Source organism: Vipera berus, assembly GCF_964194415.1.
Source record: "Vipera berus genome assembly, chromosome: 3".
Classification (NCBI taxonomy): Eukaryota; Metazoa; Chordata; class Lepidosauria; order Squamata; family Viperidae; genus Vipera; species Vipera berus.
In genome coordinates this window covers 201,376,886-201,395,189 of record NC_138204.1, presented here as the reverse complement: position 1 = coordinate 201,395,189, position 18,304 = coordinate 201,376,886, and the positions used below count along the sequence as shown (strand labels likewise).

The window sequence follows — 18,304 nt, the reverse complement described above, 5'->3', positions numbered from 1 at the left end:
AGGGACTGGTCTTTCTACATATAAAGACAGGTCATTGGGTGCTTTAACAAGGCCTATTCTCTCATTAAGGGATGCGGTGGCTCAGTGGGTTAGGATGCTGAGCTTGTCGATCAGATGGTCGGCAGTTTGGCGGGTTGAATCCCGAGTGCCGCGTAACAGAGTGAGCGCCTGTTACTCGTCCCAGCTTTTGCCAACCTAGCAGTTCGAAAGCACATAAAAATGCAAGTAGAAAAATAGGGACCACTACGGTGGGAAGGTAACAGCATTCTGTGAACCTTTGGCATCTAGTCATGCTGGCCACATGACCACGGAGACGTCCTCGGACAAGCGCTGGCTCTTCGGCTTTCAAATGGAGATGAGCACCGGCCCCTAGAGTCGGAAACGACTAGCACGCATGTGCGGGGGAACCTTTACCTTTACCTATATCACATTGCACAATTTACTGGAAAATGATTTTCTGTGGATTGTTCTTACATTCCCATGGACTGAATAATATTATGCATTTCAGCCTATTCCTCTCCTATTCAACAGAAGGAAAGACATTGCTCTCATACCATCTTGGGCAAGGTTATCATATTTTGCTCCATCTCTCCAGTTAGCAGGGGCTATTTTACCACTTTCTTCCATCAAAGAAAATTTAAATTGTATGTTTTCTGCTTCATATTATATTTTTTCTAAACAAACACACACACACACGCACACACACACAAACTAAAATTTAAGATCTTCCTTTACGTGTTTGCTTGTCAGCCATATCAGCATACTGATTTCCTATCTGAAATTAGCTTGGATTTATTTATTTTTTCTTTTGCAGTCAATGGTTAAAAACTTTCTAAAAGGCATACTTAATTTGCATCCTCAAGTACCGAGCCTGTCTCTGATTGAATTTATCTTTACCTTATTGATTTAATAAATAAATAGTTTGATCTGTTGGCAACCTGTGCCACAGATATATTATACTACAAGTAAGTGTTTTGAATTGCTAAAGCACATGGGAATAGTAATAATAATAATAATAATAAAGTTGGAAGGGACCTTGGAGGTCATCTAGTCCAGCCCAAAGTGAGTTATGTTCTTTAAGAATAGATATCCCATATATAACAGAAAAGAAAAGAAAGATTGCCATATAGCTAGATCTAAACTTTTTATTATTTTACAAGCGAGAATATTGTCCTTTCCATCTTTTATCAAAATACTTCTTGCCAACTGGAGTCTTCCCCAGGAAAGTTGGTATATCATCCCAATATTTTTTTTTCTAAATAGTGCCATCTACACTTAATTTGTTAGCTAAGCATTTCTTCCAGCACATATCTGCCATTTTTCTGAAATACATGTCTTTGCCAAATCTCTGTGAATTGGGTAAAACAATGAACCTCCATTAGACTTTTGGAGAGGTGTTTAGGCAGAGAATGATACATTTTAGGAAAACAGACACTGATCTGCCTCTGGACATTCGATTTTCTATTCCCTATCCGTGTAAATCATAATAGACCACAATAAAAAAAGAATTTATCATCTGCAATAACTGAGGTTTTTGACTGGTCATCTGTGAATTTACATTTTGATGTTTTCCTGGGTCATTCTCCACTAAGGAGAACAGGTGTGCACTTGCTGAGTCCCACCAAATTTTTCAGTTTTTAGAAGGTTGCTACTAAAGTACAGGTAGTTCTTGACTTAGGACCACAACTGAACCCAACATGTATGTTGCTAAGTGATACATTTGTTAAATGAGCTTTGCCCCATTTAATGACCTTTCTTGCCCCAGTTGTTAAGTGAATCACTACAGTTCTTAAGTTAGTGACATGGCTGTTAAGTGAATCTGGCTTCCTCATTGACTTTGCTTGTCAGGAGGTCACAAAAGTTGATGCTGCAACTGTCATCAATACGAACCAGTTGTCCAGCATCCAAATTATGATCACATATGGACATGTCCATGGGGATGCCGCAATAGTTTAAGTGTGAAAAATGATCATAAGTCACTTTTCTCAGTGCCATTGTAACTTTGAAAAATCACTAAACTAATGGTTTTAAGTTGAGGACTACTCGTAGAGTGAAGGTACAAATTTTCATCACTGTGAATATACAGATCACCAGTGATACCTCAGTTACAGGTAAGTCCCCATTCTTATCTCTATCCAATTTTTCTATGTACCCTTCAGAATTTTCTAAATCCTCTGATTGGAAGCTGACATATGCAGAGCAGCACCTTGTACAGAGACCAAACTTGCAGCCCCTTCAGAAGGTGAGTAATTGTGTGCCTTTGCTCACTCTCTATCTTCCCTCAGTGATCATTGGATAACCTCTTCATAGCTGAGGCAGGTAGAATTGCTCACCAATTAGAAATTATTGAGAATATTGTTGAGAATATTCATAGTTGTAGGTTTTGGCAGGAGTCTGTTCTCTGTGCTTGCTGTTTAGCTCCCAGATGTTTTATTACCAAACTAGGAAACATCTTCAGTGGAGTTTGGGGTGAAGTGTCTCATTCACCCCATTCTTCTTTGCTTATATAGGTCCTGTGTAGTGTTGTGGTCAGTTGATCATGTGACTTGTTGTTTGTGGGTCACTCACTGATTCCTCTGTGGAAAGAACTGAAAGGAAATGAACCAGATTTTTTCTAAGAAAGCAACCTGCTCCCTTAATAAGTTACTTGAGATCCCATGACTTTTAACACAATTGTAGGCAATCTATAGTCTTCCAGATATTTCTACACTCCATGAACACCCAGTATATGGTAATGATGAAAGTTCAAAAGCCTCTAAAGTTTTCACACCTCTGCTCTAACTAGTTAATTATCTTATTGGTGGTTCTCACTGATAAAGAAGACTTTATGAACTTTATGCTGATGAAGAGTTTGTGAACTTCCTGCAAGCATTATATAAATTCCAGCACTGCTTTTTTGAAACTGACAAAATGAAAATGTTCTGTGAATGGATTCTAGTTGAAGGCCATTCAATCATAGTTTGTATCCATATTTTTTTTAAAGCCACAGAAAAGCAAATCCTTATTTCTAAGCAAGCCCAGTCAAAAAGTTTTCTAACACTGCTCTTCATGGAACACATCACACAATTTTGATGAGCCATGATTGACAAATGTATTCTCGGTAAAGGAGAGGTTTTTTTTGTCACTTAGCCATTCTATCTGCTGTGCAGGTAGGAGATACAATTCATCACAGTTGAAGGAACATTCATGTGTGTGATTGGAGGCAGAAGAAAGGATATTCCCTCCGCAGATGGAGTCAATCACTTATTTCGCCCTACTAGAGACTTCTTTTTAAAGAATCATTCTGGGTCCAGCTAAAAGAATGTATGGCAAAAATGAATGGCGAAGCAAATGGTGGAATAGAAATAGAAATAAGGACCACTTAATAAGGACCAACATGATGACTATGTTACCCTTCAGCCACATCCAACTCTTGGCACTTCTATGGGCTGGGTCTCTCCACATCTTCCAATCTTGCACTGCTTCATTGAGTTTTACTCTGCTCTAGATGGTGTCGGCTTTGATGGTGTCCGGCCACTGTATTCTTTGGTGGCCTGGTTTCCTTTTTCCATTAACTATTCCAAACATAATTGCTTTCTCCAGTGAATTCCCCTGCATGACATGGCCAAAATAAGTGAGAGGAAGTTTTGTGATTTTACCTTCCAGTGACATACCTGGTGTTATGCAGAAGGACTAGACTGGGACAATTCAGTTGAGAATTCTGCCTTTAGCATTACCCAGGCATCCATTTTGGTCCAGGATCCCTTCCAAACATTGTTCTATTGCTCATCCCAGGCATCCTTTCAGACATCCTAAAGAGGCAGCAAATTCCCAGCTCTTTAATTGATAACTACATTTTTACTACGTACGGGGGTTTTCTTCCCTGCGATAGAATAACCGGATCAATCTGTATACTTAATATTGGACAGTCATGGTGCGATTCCTTTGCTGTTTCATCTCAAGAAGCAAAAATGTCTTGGGATCATGGGGCATATACAGGTAGTCCTCTACTTATGATCCCAATTGAGCCCAAAATATCTGTGGCTAAGTGAGACATTTGTTAAGTGAGTTTTGCCCCATTGCCCCACTTACTGCGCATGCCCACGATGGCGGAGGTGCTGGGCTGAGCTCCGTGGAGCGTTTCCAGTTTTGGCGTCCTTACCGGTCTTTTGGGGTTCCTCCGAGCCCGCGGAGATGTTTTTCCTCTTTGTCGTGGCTCGGAGAGTTGATTGAACCGAGAGAGAAGGAGAGTCGGCATGCAGTTGGAGTTGCAGCCCTCCATTTTCCAACTAAGCTTCGGTGTCTTCATCTCGGAGGCCCTGGTGGAGCTGGGAGGAGCCGCGGCTTGGAGGGCTCCGAATGGTGGATCCTCGGGGCCGATAGAGCCGCGGCCTAGAGTGGCCTCCAATTTTCCTGTTTGCTTAGTAATGGAGGTTGACTCGGCCTCAGAATAGAACGGTGGAGTGATCGACTGCGAGCGGAATGGGGAGCGTTTTGCTGGCTCGTGGCCCCTGCGCGGTCTGTGGAGGTCTGTTTGAAGTCACTCTTGTTTGCTCTCGACCGGGGAGGCCTGCGGCTGGCGTGGGACTGCCTGACTTCTGGTGCTGTGTGTGGCTGGCTGGGCGACGGGCTTTTTGCCTCCGGCTTTCAGCCCCCTGCATCGGGGTCCATCGATCTGCTATCCTGCATCTCCTGCTCTCCCCGCTTTGCGTTTCCCGCCTTGAGATGAACTCTGCTCTCCAACTTAACTATGGTTACCCTCAGGTTAATCCTGATAACTGCTGCTCTTCTTTTTCTCTCTCTATGGTCCCCACTGAAGCAAGAAGGTCTTGGACGAGCCTCTGTGAGAGGGCGGCTCGTATATGTTATCATCGATACCAACCAATTACCATCTGCTGCCTCCCTAGAGGTGAGAGATCTAGGGAGGTATGCCCTTTTGAGTTGGCAATTGTCCATCCCATCGTAGATCTGGGCCCTTCGTGAGAGGGAGGTGCCTGTTCTATCCTGGAGTCATCTGACTGGTACCCAGCTCAGTGGCAGGGAGCTGGTGAATTGGACACTTTTGACTTTCAGCTTTCCAACTTTTGACTGATGGACTGCCTGACTGGACTCCCCCGGACTAATGGTTTTATCTTACTCCAGCACAGCCTTATTGGCGCTCAGGGGTGCCCCCCTCTCCTGGGTGCGACCCGCCTGCTTTTCCATCGTGCCTCTTGATGACAGACCCAATTATTAGGACCCCGAGAGATGGCTGGGCAGGGACAGGAGCCTCTCTTCCAAATTTAATAAGAGGCCCCTGGTGTGTTTTTTAGCTAAATGTTTTGAGGGGTTAGGGAGGGGGGTGGGCTTATCGGCTCGGTTGGAAACTAGGGGGGTTCCACCAACCGTTTCTCAGACCAGGTCAGGGACTGATCGCGCCGTGGTAGGGGCCGGGCTGGGGGTTTACGGGGCCCCGGGGCAGGGTGTGAGATTATCTATTCCCACGGCGGTTGGGAATGGCCGCAGGTGTAGGAACAGAGGGCCACATCAATACCCGGGGGTGCGTCCCCGCTATCTTCAAGCGGTGATGCGCTCCGACCCTCTGATTTCAGCATGTGGTACCGGGAGCGAGGATGAGCAGCCACCTGAGCTCAGGCTCATGTATTTCAATGCCAGGTCTGCAATGAATAAAGCACCTCTCATTCGCGATCTGATTGAGGAGGAGCATGCGGACCTGGCTTGCATTACGGAGACCTGGTTGGGCCCAGAGGGCGGGGTCCCCCTGGTTGATCTTAGCCCATCAGGTTTCCGGGTGCTGCACCAGCCTAGGGCTCAAGGTAGGGGCGGTGGAGTGGCAGTTGTTGTGAGGGAGACCTTATGTCCGCGGGAGGCCACCATAGTCCAGATAGCCGGGTGTGAGTCCCTCCTCCTGAGATGTGGTCCCAGAGCTCAGTTGGGCTTGCTGTTGGTGTATATTTCACCTAGACACGTGGCAGCAGCCCTGCCTGAGCTTCTCGATATCCTCTCAGGGTTGGTGGTTGAGCTCCCCAAACTTATAGTTTTGGGTGACTTCAACCTACCATCCCTGGGGGGATCATCTGAGTTAGGTCGGGAGTTCATGGCTTCCATGACGGCCATGGACCTGAAGCAGGTTATTCTGGGCCCAACTCATGGAGGGGGTCACACGCTCGATCTGGTTTTTCTATCTGGACGGTGGTTAGATGATCTTGGGGGGGGTTCCCCAATTAATTTACCCCTGTCATGGACCGATCATCATCTCCTGCGGATGGTCTTCCGTTTTGCCACTCCCTGTCATGGGGTTGCTGAGCCAACAAGATGGTTCCGCCCTAGGCGCCTTATGGACCCTGAGCGGTTCCAAACGGCGCTTGGGCCCCCACCTGCCTCCTTTGCTCACAGCTCGGTCGATGCCCTGGTGGAAGCCTGGGAAAGGGCAGCCACAGAGGCACTCGACCAAGTTGTACCCATGCGGCCCTTAACCCGACGCAGATCCCAACGGGCCCCATGGTTCTCCATGGAGCTCCGCGAGATGAAGCGTCGGAGACGGGGCCTAGAGAGCTGTTGGAGGTCCAGCCGATCCGAATCCGACCGGTTACGACTAAGGTCGTTTACGAGAACTTATCTCGCAGCATTGAGGGTGGCTAGGTCTAACCACTTTGCCACCCTCATTGCGTCCGCAGAGAATCGCCCGGCCGCCCTGTTTAGGGTGACTCGCTCTCTCCTTAATCAGGAGGTGAGGGAGGAACCCTTGCAGGGTCGAGCCGAGGAGTTTAGTCGATTTCTGTCGGACAAAATCGCTCGGATCCGGACCAGTTTGGACTCCGACTGGGCAGAGTCTGACGAAGAGGATACGGGCGGTCTTGTCGATTTAATCTGGGAAGAGTTCGATCCTGTGACCCCTGAAGTAGTGGACAAGATCATGGGGAAGCTGAGCTCCACCACGTGTTTGTTGGACCCGTGCCCCTCCTGGCTGACTTATGCAGCCCGGGATGGGACACGAGGCTGGCTCCAGGCAGTGATTACTGCTTCTTTGAGTCAGGGTAGTTTTCCCGCCGCCTTGAAGGAGGCGGTGGTGAGACCCCTCCTCAAGAAGCCTGCCTTGGACCCAGCAATTTTAAACAACTATCGTCCGGTCTCCAACCTTCGCTTTTTGGCGAAGGTTGTTGAGAGCGTGGTGGCGCATCAGCTCCCTTTGTTCTTGGAGGAAGCTGACTACCTAGACCCGTACCAATCGGGTTTCAGGCCCGGGTACAGCACGGAGACGGCATTGGTCGCGCTGGTGAATGATCTCTGGCGGGCTCGGGACAGGGGTTGTTCCTCTGTCCTAGTCCTTTTAGACCTCTCAGCGGCTTTTGATACCATCGACCATGGTATCCTGCTGCGACGTCTCAGGGGGTTAGGAGTGGGAGGCACGGTTCTCCAGTGGTTCTCCTCTTACCTCCTGGGACGTTCGCAGTCGGTGTTAGCAGGGGGGCAGAGATCGACCCTGAGACCTCTCATTTGTGGAGTTCCTCAGGGATCGGTTCTCTCGCCTCTCCTGTTCAACATCTATATGAAGCCGCTGGGTGAGATCATTCGTGCTTTTGGAGTTGGGTATCACCAATATGCTGATGATACCCAACTTTTTATTTCTACCCCAAACCACCCCAGCGATGCCCTCGACGTGATGTCCCGTTGCCTGGAGGCGGTCCGGGTCTGGATGGGGAGGAACAGGCTTCGACTCAACCCTGACAAGACTGAGTGGCTGTTCGTGCCGGCATCCCGGGAAATTCCGATTATCCCATCATTGGCCATGGGGGGTGAGCTATTACCCCCCGTAGATAGGGCCCGCAACTTGGGGGTCCTTCTAGATTCACAGCTCTCCTTGGAAGAGCATATTGGAGCTGTGACTAGGGGGGCCTTTGCCCAGGTTCGCCTGGTGCGCCAGTTGCGGCCCTATCTAGACCGGGATGCCTTGCGCACAGTCACTCATGCGCTCGTGACCTCTCGTCTAGACTACTGTAATGCTCTCTACATGGGGCTGCCCTTGAGGTCCACCCGGAGACTCCAGCTGGTGCAGAATGCAGCCGCGCGAGTCGTCTTGGGAGTTTCCCGATACTCCCATGTTACACCTCTGCTCCGCGAGCTGCATTGGCTACCGGTTGCTCTCCGGGTGAGGTTCAAGGTGTTAGTTATGACGTACAAAGCCCTTCATGGCATGGGTCCGGATTACCTATGGCAACACCTGCGACCGGCGTCAACGTCCCTCCGTCCAGTGCGCTCCCACAGAGAGGGCCTCCTCAGGGTGCCGCCGATCAAAGAATGCCGATTGGTGACCCCCAGGGGGAGAGCGTTCTCTGTGGGCGCGCCAGACCTTTGGAACAGCTTACCGGTTGAGCTCCGGACGGCCCCCGACCTTCGCTCCTTCCGGCGCGATCTTAAAACATTCTTTTTCGAACAAGCTGGCCTGGTCTGACGGGATGGGGTTGGGTTTTTAAAATTAGTTTTTAACTTAATATGTATTGATTTTATGGGCATGATGTTTAATTGGTTTTTAATGGTTTTTTAATTTTTGTATCTGATTTTTATTGTGTATTGCCCTGTTCACCGCCCTGAGTCCTTCGGGAGAAGGGCGGTATAGAAATCAAATTATTAAATTAAATTAAATTAAATTTTACAAACTTTCTTGCCACAGTTGTTAAGTGAATCATTGCAATTGATAAGTTAATAACATGGTCATTAAGTGATTCCGGCTTTCCCACTGATTTTGCTTGACCCAGCAACGATCATAAGTATGAACCAGTTGCCCAGCATCTGAATTTTGATCGCATGATCATGAGGATGCTACAAAGGCTGTAAAATGATCATGTGAAAAATGGTCATAAGTCACTTTTTTTCAGTGCCATTGCAACTCAGGCACTAAATGACCTGTCGTAAATCAAGGACTACCTGTAATCTACAGGTACAAAACTCTTAGGAAGGCTCTTAACATGGAGGAGGAGGAAAAACCTGGATTAATGCTGGCCTAGGATAGCTTTACGCAATTCCAGCATTTCAAAACAGTAAGCATTCCTTCCTTTTCCAAAAAAAAAGTCATTTCAAAAAGAGGTGCAGTTGGGTGCGTCCACAGGTGCGGGCAAGTCAGCTGTATTTTTCCATCCAAGAGGGCCAACTTTTTAAGTACGAGATGTTCAATTCAGTGTCAGTATACGCTACGATATGAGCCAACACCCTTTGTGTGTTCTTCAGTAATCTAGAAATGTCTCCCCATTCAAAGAAGGAATTGATTTGATTCCCCTCCCCAACTGCCTGTTATTTCCTTTTCTTTCTTCTCGCCACTTCCCCTATTATACTTTGAGCTTTTTTTTTCAGTTTAACATTTCTGGTGATGATTCAACGAAGGGAGTCAAAGCAAGACTCGGTGCCGCTTGAAGGCAAGGTGTGATCCGTAGTCTTGGCAGGGACACTAAGTAAAATAGAGGCATTCCTTAGAAAAGGAAAGACTTCTGTATCACTGGGACTCTTCCAGTTTAGGGATTAGAGCTATACATTAACTCCTCAGTCTAAATTTCAAAATCTCTTTATGAGCAGTCAGTTTAGATCACTGTCCCTTTCCTAACAAGCCAGTGGGAATGGAGAAAGAACAGAGGGAAAGAGATGGGAAATGAGTTGGCGCATTTTGCTTTGGACTCACCAAAATCGACTTCGACTCAAGTCATTAGTGTGTGGCCCATAACTGATTCTCTTGAAGGAATTTAGCTATTAATAACCCCTCCCCCCTCAAAAAAAATGGGTTTCCCAGCTGACCATGATTTATCTTACATTTTTAATTCAGATTAAAATAACTGACCTGCTTTAGGACTATCTACCTTCAAGATAAGAATTAACTATGCTTTTGAAAATATCCACAATGTTGTAATATGGAGTACTTTGGTTTAACCAAGGCCACCTCTAAGACATTCCATTCCATTCCATTTCTTTCTCTCTGTGTGGACTACAAAGCTTTAGGCGTCCTCTAGGCTGCCTGGCACAGCACCCAGCTTACATTAGGATGAAAAGCCAACACATCTTTTAATGCTCCTAAAAGACCTACATACTACACCAGTTGATATAACAAGGTACTGCCTACAGGCATATTAGCCTATTAGAAAGAGCAAAAGAAGTTTGGTGGAAAGAAGGACAGGGGGAGAAAATGACTAGAATAGGAGATCACAAATCTAGCTATGAAACTTTCAAATCCGAGCAAAGTGAAATTCGTAGGCTAGCCAATCTTATGACTGTAAACCGAGAAGGAGGAAAGCATAGGAGTGATAATCTTAAGAATGTCCATGCTGTTTCTGAATCTACACACTTGCTTCTGGAATCAACTCCTGCCATGTGGGAGTTAATTCATGAATTGTGACCTAGAATTTCTCAAAGCAGAAATGCCAGTTAGGTTACCCACCCACTGCTTCTAGTATCAAGCCTAAGAAGAGCAAAGCAAGATGCAGGACAGATGGGACAAAGAAGAGTTGGATATTGAAGTGGGTTCAAGAGGGGACTATGCAGAGGGCAATCGGCAGCTTAAAATGACTTCACCCTAGTATTTCTCTTGTTGAGTCTCTGGTAGCTTCTGTTGAGATCAGGATGTGGAGTCTGACTTATTCTATTTTATTTTATTTTAATCCCATTTATATCCCGCCCTTCTCCGAAGACTCAGGGCGGCTTACAATTTAAGCACAAACCAATGTGCTTAGCAGTAGCCTTCATTCTATGTATATGCCTGCTTATTAGGGCTTTCGCCCCCCCCCCAAGCGGCATTTTTACAAAGTCAGCTTATTGTCCCCAACAATCTGGGTCCTCATTTTACCTACCTCGGAAGGATGGAAGGCTGAGTCAACCTTGAGCCTGGTGGGACTCGAACCTGCACTAATTGCAGGCAGCTGGTGTTACTTAAGGAGGCATTAGCCCACTGCTCCACCAAGGCTCCACCAAGACTTAAGTTCCATCAGTGTCCTTTTGGGCATCGCAACCAAGCACTCCAAATTAGATACGTTTTTCACAATCTTGCTAGTTTGATTTTTTCAGATGATGTACCAAGTATCTCTCCCAAAGTCCTTCAGAAATGGAACAACAAGGTTGCACCAAGCGGTGAAACCCTGTGTACACAGATGTCATCTCTGCAATTTCTGCAATTCTGTTATTAATTTTAGTTTTAATTTAATTTAATTTTATTGAATTTATATACCGCCCTTTCCCGAAGGACTCAGGGCGGTTAACAGGGTATAATTTTTAAAACATTAATACCAAAATTAAGACCAATTTAAAAAAGATTAAACTAAGTCCCTGCAACATGTAAAACCCCAGTTAAAACCCCAATTAAAACTCAGCCTGAGCCGGAAAGCTCGAAGAGCCAGGTCTTCAGGTCTCGGCGGAATGATCGAAGGTCGGGGGCAGTCCTAAGCTCCGCAGGCAGCTGGTTCCATAGGGCAGGCGCCCCCACAGAGAAGGCCCTCCCCCTGGGTGTCATCTGCCGGCATTCTTTGACCGGCGGCACCCTGAGAAGACCCTCCCTGTGGGAGCGCACAGGACGAAGGGAGCTTGATGCCGGCAGCAGGTGTTCCCTCAAATATCCTGGACCCAAGCCATATAGGGCTTTATAGGTCATCACCAGCACCTTGAATCTCACCCGGAGGGCAACTGGAAGCCAATGCAGCTCGCGGAGCAGAGGTGTTACATGGGAGTAACGGGAAACTCCCATCACAACTTGCGCGGCTGCATTTTGCACCAGTTGAAGTCTCCGAGTGGTCCTCAAGGGCAGCCCCATGTAGAGAGCGTTGCAGTAGTCTAAACGGGAGGTCACGAGCGCATGAGTGACTGTGCATAGGGCATCTCGGTCCAGATAGGGTCGCAACTGGCGCACCAGGCGAACCTGGGCAAAAGCCCCCCTGGTCACAGCTCCTATATGATCATCAAAACTGAGCCGTGAATCCAGGAGGACACCCAAGTTGCGAGCCCTATCAACGGGGGGTAACACCTCACCCCCCATTGTTAACGATGGAATAACTTGGTCAACCCGAGATGCCGGTATGCACAGCCACTCAGTCTTGGCAGGATTGAGACGAAGCCTGTATTACACAACCATTATAAAAAGGCTTCAGGTTAATGGTTCCAGACAAATGCCAGACATTTACAATGTATTTTAGTAGTCAACTCAAGTCTACCATATCTTCTTCCAAAACCCAGAGGATCTATTTGTCATTTTCCTGTTAAATTTAAACCACCAACTAGCTGTTTAACTACCATGGCCCAGTCCTAAAAAATTCCAAGCCCTTAACAATATCTATTCATCAAGCATTGGGAAATTATTATTGCATCTTTGAGGAGTTCTTGGTGTTCTCTGAGCTTGCTTGTTTCCTTGCAGAAGTTTCATTATCCAAACCATGTTAATCATCAGTGCTGGACACCAGTGCTGGACCAACACCAATGATGTTACCTGGTTTGGATAATGAAATGTCTGCAAGAAAATAAGCAAGCAGAGACACTACCAGGGACCTCTTATTTAAACCCTGAGCTACAAATATTCTCCTTTATTGGTACTGCATCTTTCTTTATCCAGTGTTAATAGTTTATCCAGGAAGAAACACATCAGTTATAGGAAAGAGGAGTTTAACCTAATTAGTCTGGCATGAATGCTGGGTTTATTATGGCTTCAGGAGGGCTCAGAAGCCAGAGAAAAACAGGAAAAGCAACTGAGTCATCACTGTTGTTATTACGGCAGTTTATCTGGGCTGCAAAACTCCAGATAATCACCAGATGGCAGCAGAGACACAGAAAACTTTAAGGGCTTCAATCTGGCAATCCTCTGCATTTTGGCAGCCCAGGTAGATAGCTTTCTGCATTACACTTGGATCGCCAAGATATTTAGCACATTACCTTGGACAGTGGTTTCAGTGTAATAGGAGGAACTGAATTCAGTGGCACCAAGGTAGCCTTTTAGCAGTGGATCAAGCTGGATTAGGATCCAATTTTGATAAGCTCATCCTTTCCACACCACAATAACTTTCACTTACCTGCTTCTGGGTGAAGAGAGAATATCAATTTAAGTCTGGCTCTGATCCCATTTAATTGCTGTTGCAACAGTGTAGATAATGGGATACCATTTGCGGCTCTTGTACTATGATTCAAACTACAGCTGTCAAAACAGCCGAACAAAACTCTCTTTTGTGATGCATTAGCCCTGCTTTGTTTGCTTATTCTGAGTTCAGCAATTGAAAAAGAGCGTTTGTAGCCATTAGTAGCAATGAAAGAGGCTCTACTTAATGAGCCATATCAAACTGCAATTTCTTTCCTTCTTGGAAAATAAAAGCTTAGTGGTATCTACTGATATTATTTTGAGTGATGTATCTGACACTGCTACATTTCTGAGGATGCAGGGTGGGGAAAATTGGACTCGCGCGAATACAGTCTCAGCAACTTGAAAATGGGTGGACTTCAACTCCCAAAATTCCCCAGCCAACATGCTGGCTGGGGAATTCTGGGAATTGAAGTCCACCCATCTTCATGTTGCCAAGGTTGAGAAATAACTGTTCTAGATAATGAAATAAACAACAAAAAGCTGAAAATAAAAATAGCCATTCCAAGAAGAAATTAAATGGGATTTTTACAAATTAGAAACAGTCTAAACTGCTTCTGCAATCAACTCTTTAAGTATTTAAAGTTAAAGCAGGGTCTTTTTGAATATCTTTTACAGTACATGGACAGATCTAGAACAGCCTGTTACGGACTTTTTTTTCCTTTTTTTGCAAAGGGTATGCATTATTCACAGAGAGTGGCTTAGAGTGGCTTTCAAAAGACGAAAAACATAAAAACAAGAAGCAGTCATTAAATGCCCATTTACGAGCTAAAAACAAAGACAAAAATCCAGAGTGCCAAAACTAACAGTGAATAAAATTAAGCCACAATAGGGCTTGTTTAAAGAGAATTGTTTTTACATGCAGAAGAATTCAGGATTGTTTTTTTTTTAAAAGATGTCCTAACATTTTAGAGGAAATAATACCTCAGATGGATCACTGCCATCGTCTCTCTTCCATTGCTATCAACCATAGCATTCTGTTCAAGCCCTAACTATATTTAAGCATACTTCCTCGCTGTATAAATTGAATTTCTGGAGCTAAGATATATACACATCTGTTAAATCTGAGCTCCAGGTAAACATTAATATTTGTCCATTCCATTCTTAGCCAGAAAACTTCCATTGAATCTCTGTTGACAAAATGTAAGACGATGAAACAATTTAAGGGTGTGCATCTGGCTTCTACAGAGGAATACACATTAGGGGCAGAATCAAGGCAGAGGAAACTGTAGTTTTCTACCTAGTCCTCATTTAGCAACTGGCTGGTTTAGCAATCAAATTTAGCAATAAGATCATCAGTGCTAGCAGGGAGTTGGAGTTGGCTCTCATTTTATACACTAATGCAGGGGTCTTCAAACTTGGCCCTTTTATGATTTGTGGACTTCAGGAATTCTGGGAGTTGAAGTCTCCAAGTTAGTTAGAACCCTTTCATAATCTTTGGAGAAATAAAGCTCATTAGAATTCTGGGAGTTGAAGTCCACAAGTCATAAAAGGTCCATTGTTCCCCACCCCTGTAGACTTTTCGGGAATCAAATAACAAGCAACGAGATGTTAAGAATGATAAGTCTACCTTTCTGGCAAGCAGAATTCTGGCAAGGGTGCCTGGCTGAGAAATTCTGGGAGCTGAAGTCCACAAGTCATAAAAGGGCCAAGTTTGAAGACCCCTGCACTAATGGCTTCCCCATCAGTGTTGGTAAGAGTGGCCTTGGCGGTTCCTTGATTGAGCTGTTGTTTTCTGTTAGCTTGTTTGGCAGTTCCTTGATTAGGGTATTGCTTACTGTTTGATTGTTAGTCTAATATTAATCTTAGTGTTAATCTCTATTCATCTGGGTGTTGATTACTGGTAAGGAGCTGTTTTAGTCTTTTTGTTTCCTTTTTGGCTTTTTTTATTGTCTCCTTTGAATGGATTTTGAGTAGATGTTGTTTATCTCTATGTGCCTGTTGATGGCTGATTTGTCTGAGTGTCCACCTTCCAGGAATTCTCTAGCATTTTTGGGGAGTTGGTTTGATCTATATAGCATTCCAAGTACTATTGAACTACAGATCCCAGCATGTGTCACCAGTGGCCATTGTTCACATCATTGCTAAGCCTTAATGAATGGCATCACATACCAAACTGCATTACGACCTAGTATGTTAATTCTTAAAACATAGTCAGTGGACCAACTACAGTATGGTTAATGAATTGCATACTACAAATGGCTGTTGGTGCAAGAAAGAATAAGCCACAAGTTGCACAGTATAAAAGCCCTAAATGGACAATTTTGATCCTGGTTTACATAACATACGCAGCAAAATTAATCCCTATAGTTCAACATGTTGATTAAACCAAGGGCATTCTTTTCAAGTACTTGAGCTTGGCAAAACAATAAATATCTGAGAATGGAAGTTATGTGGATTGAGTATTTCACTGTTGTGAAGTCAGCTCGTTGTTGGAGTGAAGATAATTCAATTCACTTCACCTATTACCTGCCAGTGATGAGATCTGCCACCATTTCTCTCATCACCCTTTGCCATTTTCATATGCCCCCCCCAAATAATAACCGCATATTATAAATATAAGGAGGATTTGCACTTCCATAATTTAGAAGTTTGCTTTGTTTTTAATGTAAAAATCCCAGAGCAGCTTAAAGGAAGCCGATGATTTCAAAATAAGTATCCCGCTGGTGTTATGGAAGGGGTGTGAAATTGACTGAGAATAAATGGCACAGCTAGCAGTTCACAAGCATTTAAACCATTGCTCTTTGTTCTTTGTCATGCACATAAAAGTTAAAACAGAGTGAAAGCCTTAACATGTACAATAAATTAATGCTCTTCCTTAAAGATTGCCCAACCCATTCTCTGTGCCAGAAAGTATTGTTTGCTGCAATGTGTTTGCTGAGCACAAAGGCCTTTAACCGTGTGATGGCAAAGTCAGCAGGTTTTTTTTTCCCCCAGAAGGCTTCTGGGGAATTAAACTTCTCATACAGAAGACCCAGCTATTTCCAAAAATATAAAGAACCCAGGCAAAATTCTTTCCTATGTTCCTGATTTGTTCATCATCATCTAAAAGCAATAAGATCTGAGATTTAAGTTTCATCTTCATAAATTGAATAATATTAAATAACTTTGAATAGAATAGAATGTTCTATTGATAGCAGTATTCCAGTATTTATTTATTTATTATTATTTATTATTAATTCGGTTTATATACCGCCCTACTCCCGAAGGACTCAGGGCGGTTTACAAGGCAAAATTTAAAAACAATACAATATAAAATTAAAATAAAATTAAATTAAGTCTAGCCCCCAAAAATTAAAATCACAATTTAAAAAACATTAAAACCCCTCAGTCCAGACCAGATAGCTCAAAGAGCCAGGTTTTTAGGTCCCGGCGAAATGAACGAAGGTCGGGGGCAGTCCGGAGTTCCGTTGGCAGTTGATTCCATAGGGCAGGCGCGCCCACAGAGAATGCCCTCCCCCTGGGGATCGCCCGTCGGCAATCCTTGACCGGCAGTACCCTGAGGAGGCCCTCCCTGTGGGAGCGCACAGGACGATGGGAAATTGACACTGGCAGCAGGTGCTCCCTCAGATAATCTGGGCCCATGCCATTTAGGGCTTTATAGGTCATCACCAGCACCTTGAATCTGAAGGGCTACCACAAAGAAGAGGGGGTCAACTTATTTTCCAAAGCACCAGAGGGCAGGACAAGAATCAACGGATGGAAACTAATCAAGGAGAGAAGTAACCTGGAATTAAGGAAAAACTTCCTAACAATGAGAAAAATTAATCAGTGGATCAGCTTGCCTTCAGAAGTTGTAGGTGCTTCACCACTGGAGGTCTTTAAGAAAAGACGGGACATCTGCTTGTCTGAAATGATATAGGGATTCCTGCTTGAGGAGGGGGTTGGACTAGAAGACCTCCAAGGTCCCTTCCAGCTCTATTCTCAATTTTAGATCCCAAATTTGAAAATACTTTATTTGGCCAAGTGTAATTGGACACACAAGAAGTTTGTCTCCATTGCAGAAGCTCTCAATGTATGTGTGAAGCAAGAGGGTAATAATAATCATAATAATGATACCAATAAGATGGGGTAGTATAAAAGATGAGGATAATAATAATAATAATAATAATAATAATAATAATAATAATAATAATAATAATAATAATAATAGTAATAGTAATAGTAATAATACAGCCATGCGATATGATAAATATACTTAGACATAAAACAATACTGTGAGAATCAAGTGTTTAGCAGAGTGATGGCATGGGGGAAAAAACTGTTCCTGTGTCTAGTTGCATGCAACGCCCTGTAGTGGTGTCCTAAGGGAAGGAATTGTAACACTTTATGTCCAGGATGTGAGGAGTCTGCAAATATCTTCTCAGTCCTCCTTCTGACCCACACAATATACAGGTCTTCTATAGAAGGCAGGCTGGTTGCAATTGTTTATTCTGTTGGAATATGAACCTGTCCTGTTTAGTTGCTATACCAAACCAGACAGTTATCGAAGTACAGATGACAGACTCAATAATTCCTGTATGTTGTCATTCATATTAATTTTACATGCCAACTTTGCATTCAGTATGATTGTGCCCTGTGTAGTCTCAAGAGTTTTTGTTCCTAGACATTCTTGCTAGGATGAAGAGCTGAATTGAGTCTCTGCTGTAAGGTTGACTTTCAAAAAGTTAGAAATGATTGTGGTGCTTTTTTGACATGCAGAGTTTATTTGAACATTATGCTTTCCGATCTGCAGTTACCTTGCTTCCTACCATCTAATGAAGAATCCATCCATCTAAGTAATAAAGAGTAGATAAGGAACTAGTGCAAGTATTGATTAACCTGTTAGTCTGGGAACAGGAAGATCAGGTTCAAGTCCACCCACAATCAATACATTTCAATCAATTTAGACCTTTGATTTGCACATAGTCATTTCTATCAGGAATTTTCCATTTCTACTTCTTGTTATGTAAATGGACTCAAATACTTAATCATTTAATTGAATGCATATTTAATATATATATATAATCATTTATTGGCATTATTACCATGTCATGATATGTCTGAAAGACAAGTTTTATCAGAGTGAAAGAAGTTATGTTTTATTTTCTACCTTGGTTACCACCCGTTCTCTCCACCCACCCTACTGAGGACTATTATCAACAAGGAAAATAGGAGGAGAAAGTATTATGTAGGCAGCTTGAAGATCCCTGGGGAAAGGTAAGATATGAATCTAACAAATAAGTAAATTGAGTG

The 18,304-nt window shown here is 44.0% G+C and overlaps 1 protein-coding gene across 3 annotated transcripts in view; it reads left to right on the top strand.

Annotated features, from left to right (window-relative positions):
• SAMD12 (sterile alpha motif domain containing 12) overlaps nt 1–18,304 on the top strand; it is a 280,132-nt gene that overhangs the window by 247,224 nt on the left and 14,604 nt on the right. For 2 of the 3 annotated variants that reach the window (XM_081325303.1, XM_081325302.1), the window contains exon 5: nt 2,160–2,242. The exons of the other annotated variant lie outside the window; for it this stretch is intronic. In XM_081325303.1, the coding sequence (XP_081181429.1) occupies nt 2,160–2,242 (83 nt within the window). The remainder of the gene's footprint in view (nt 1–2,159; nt 2,243–18,304) is intronic. 3 annotated transcript variants of the gene reach the window in all.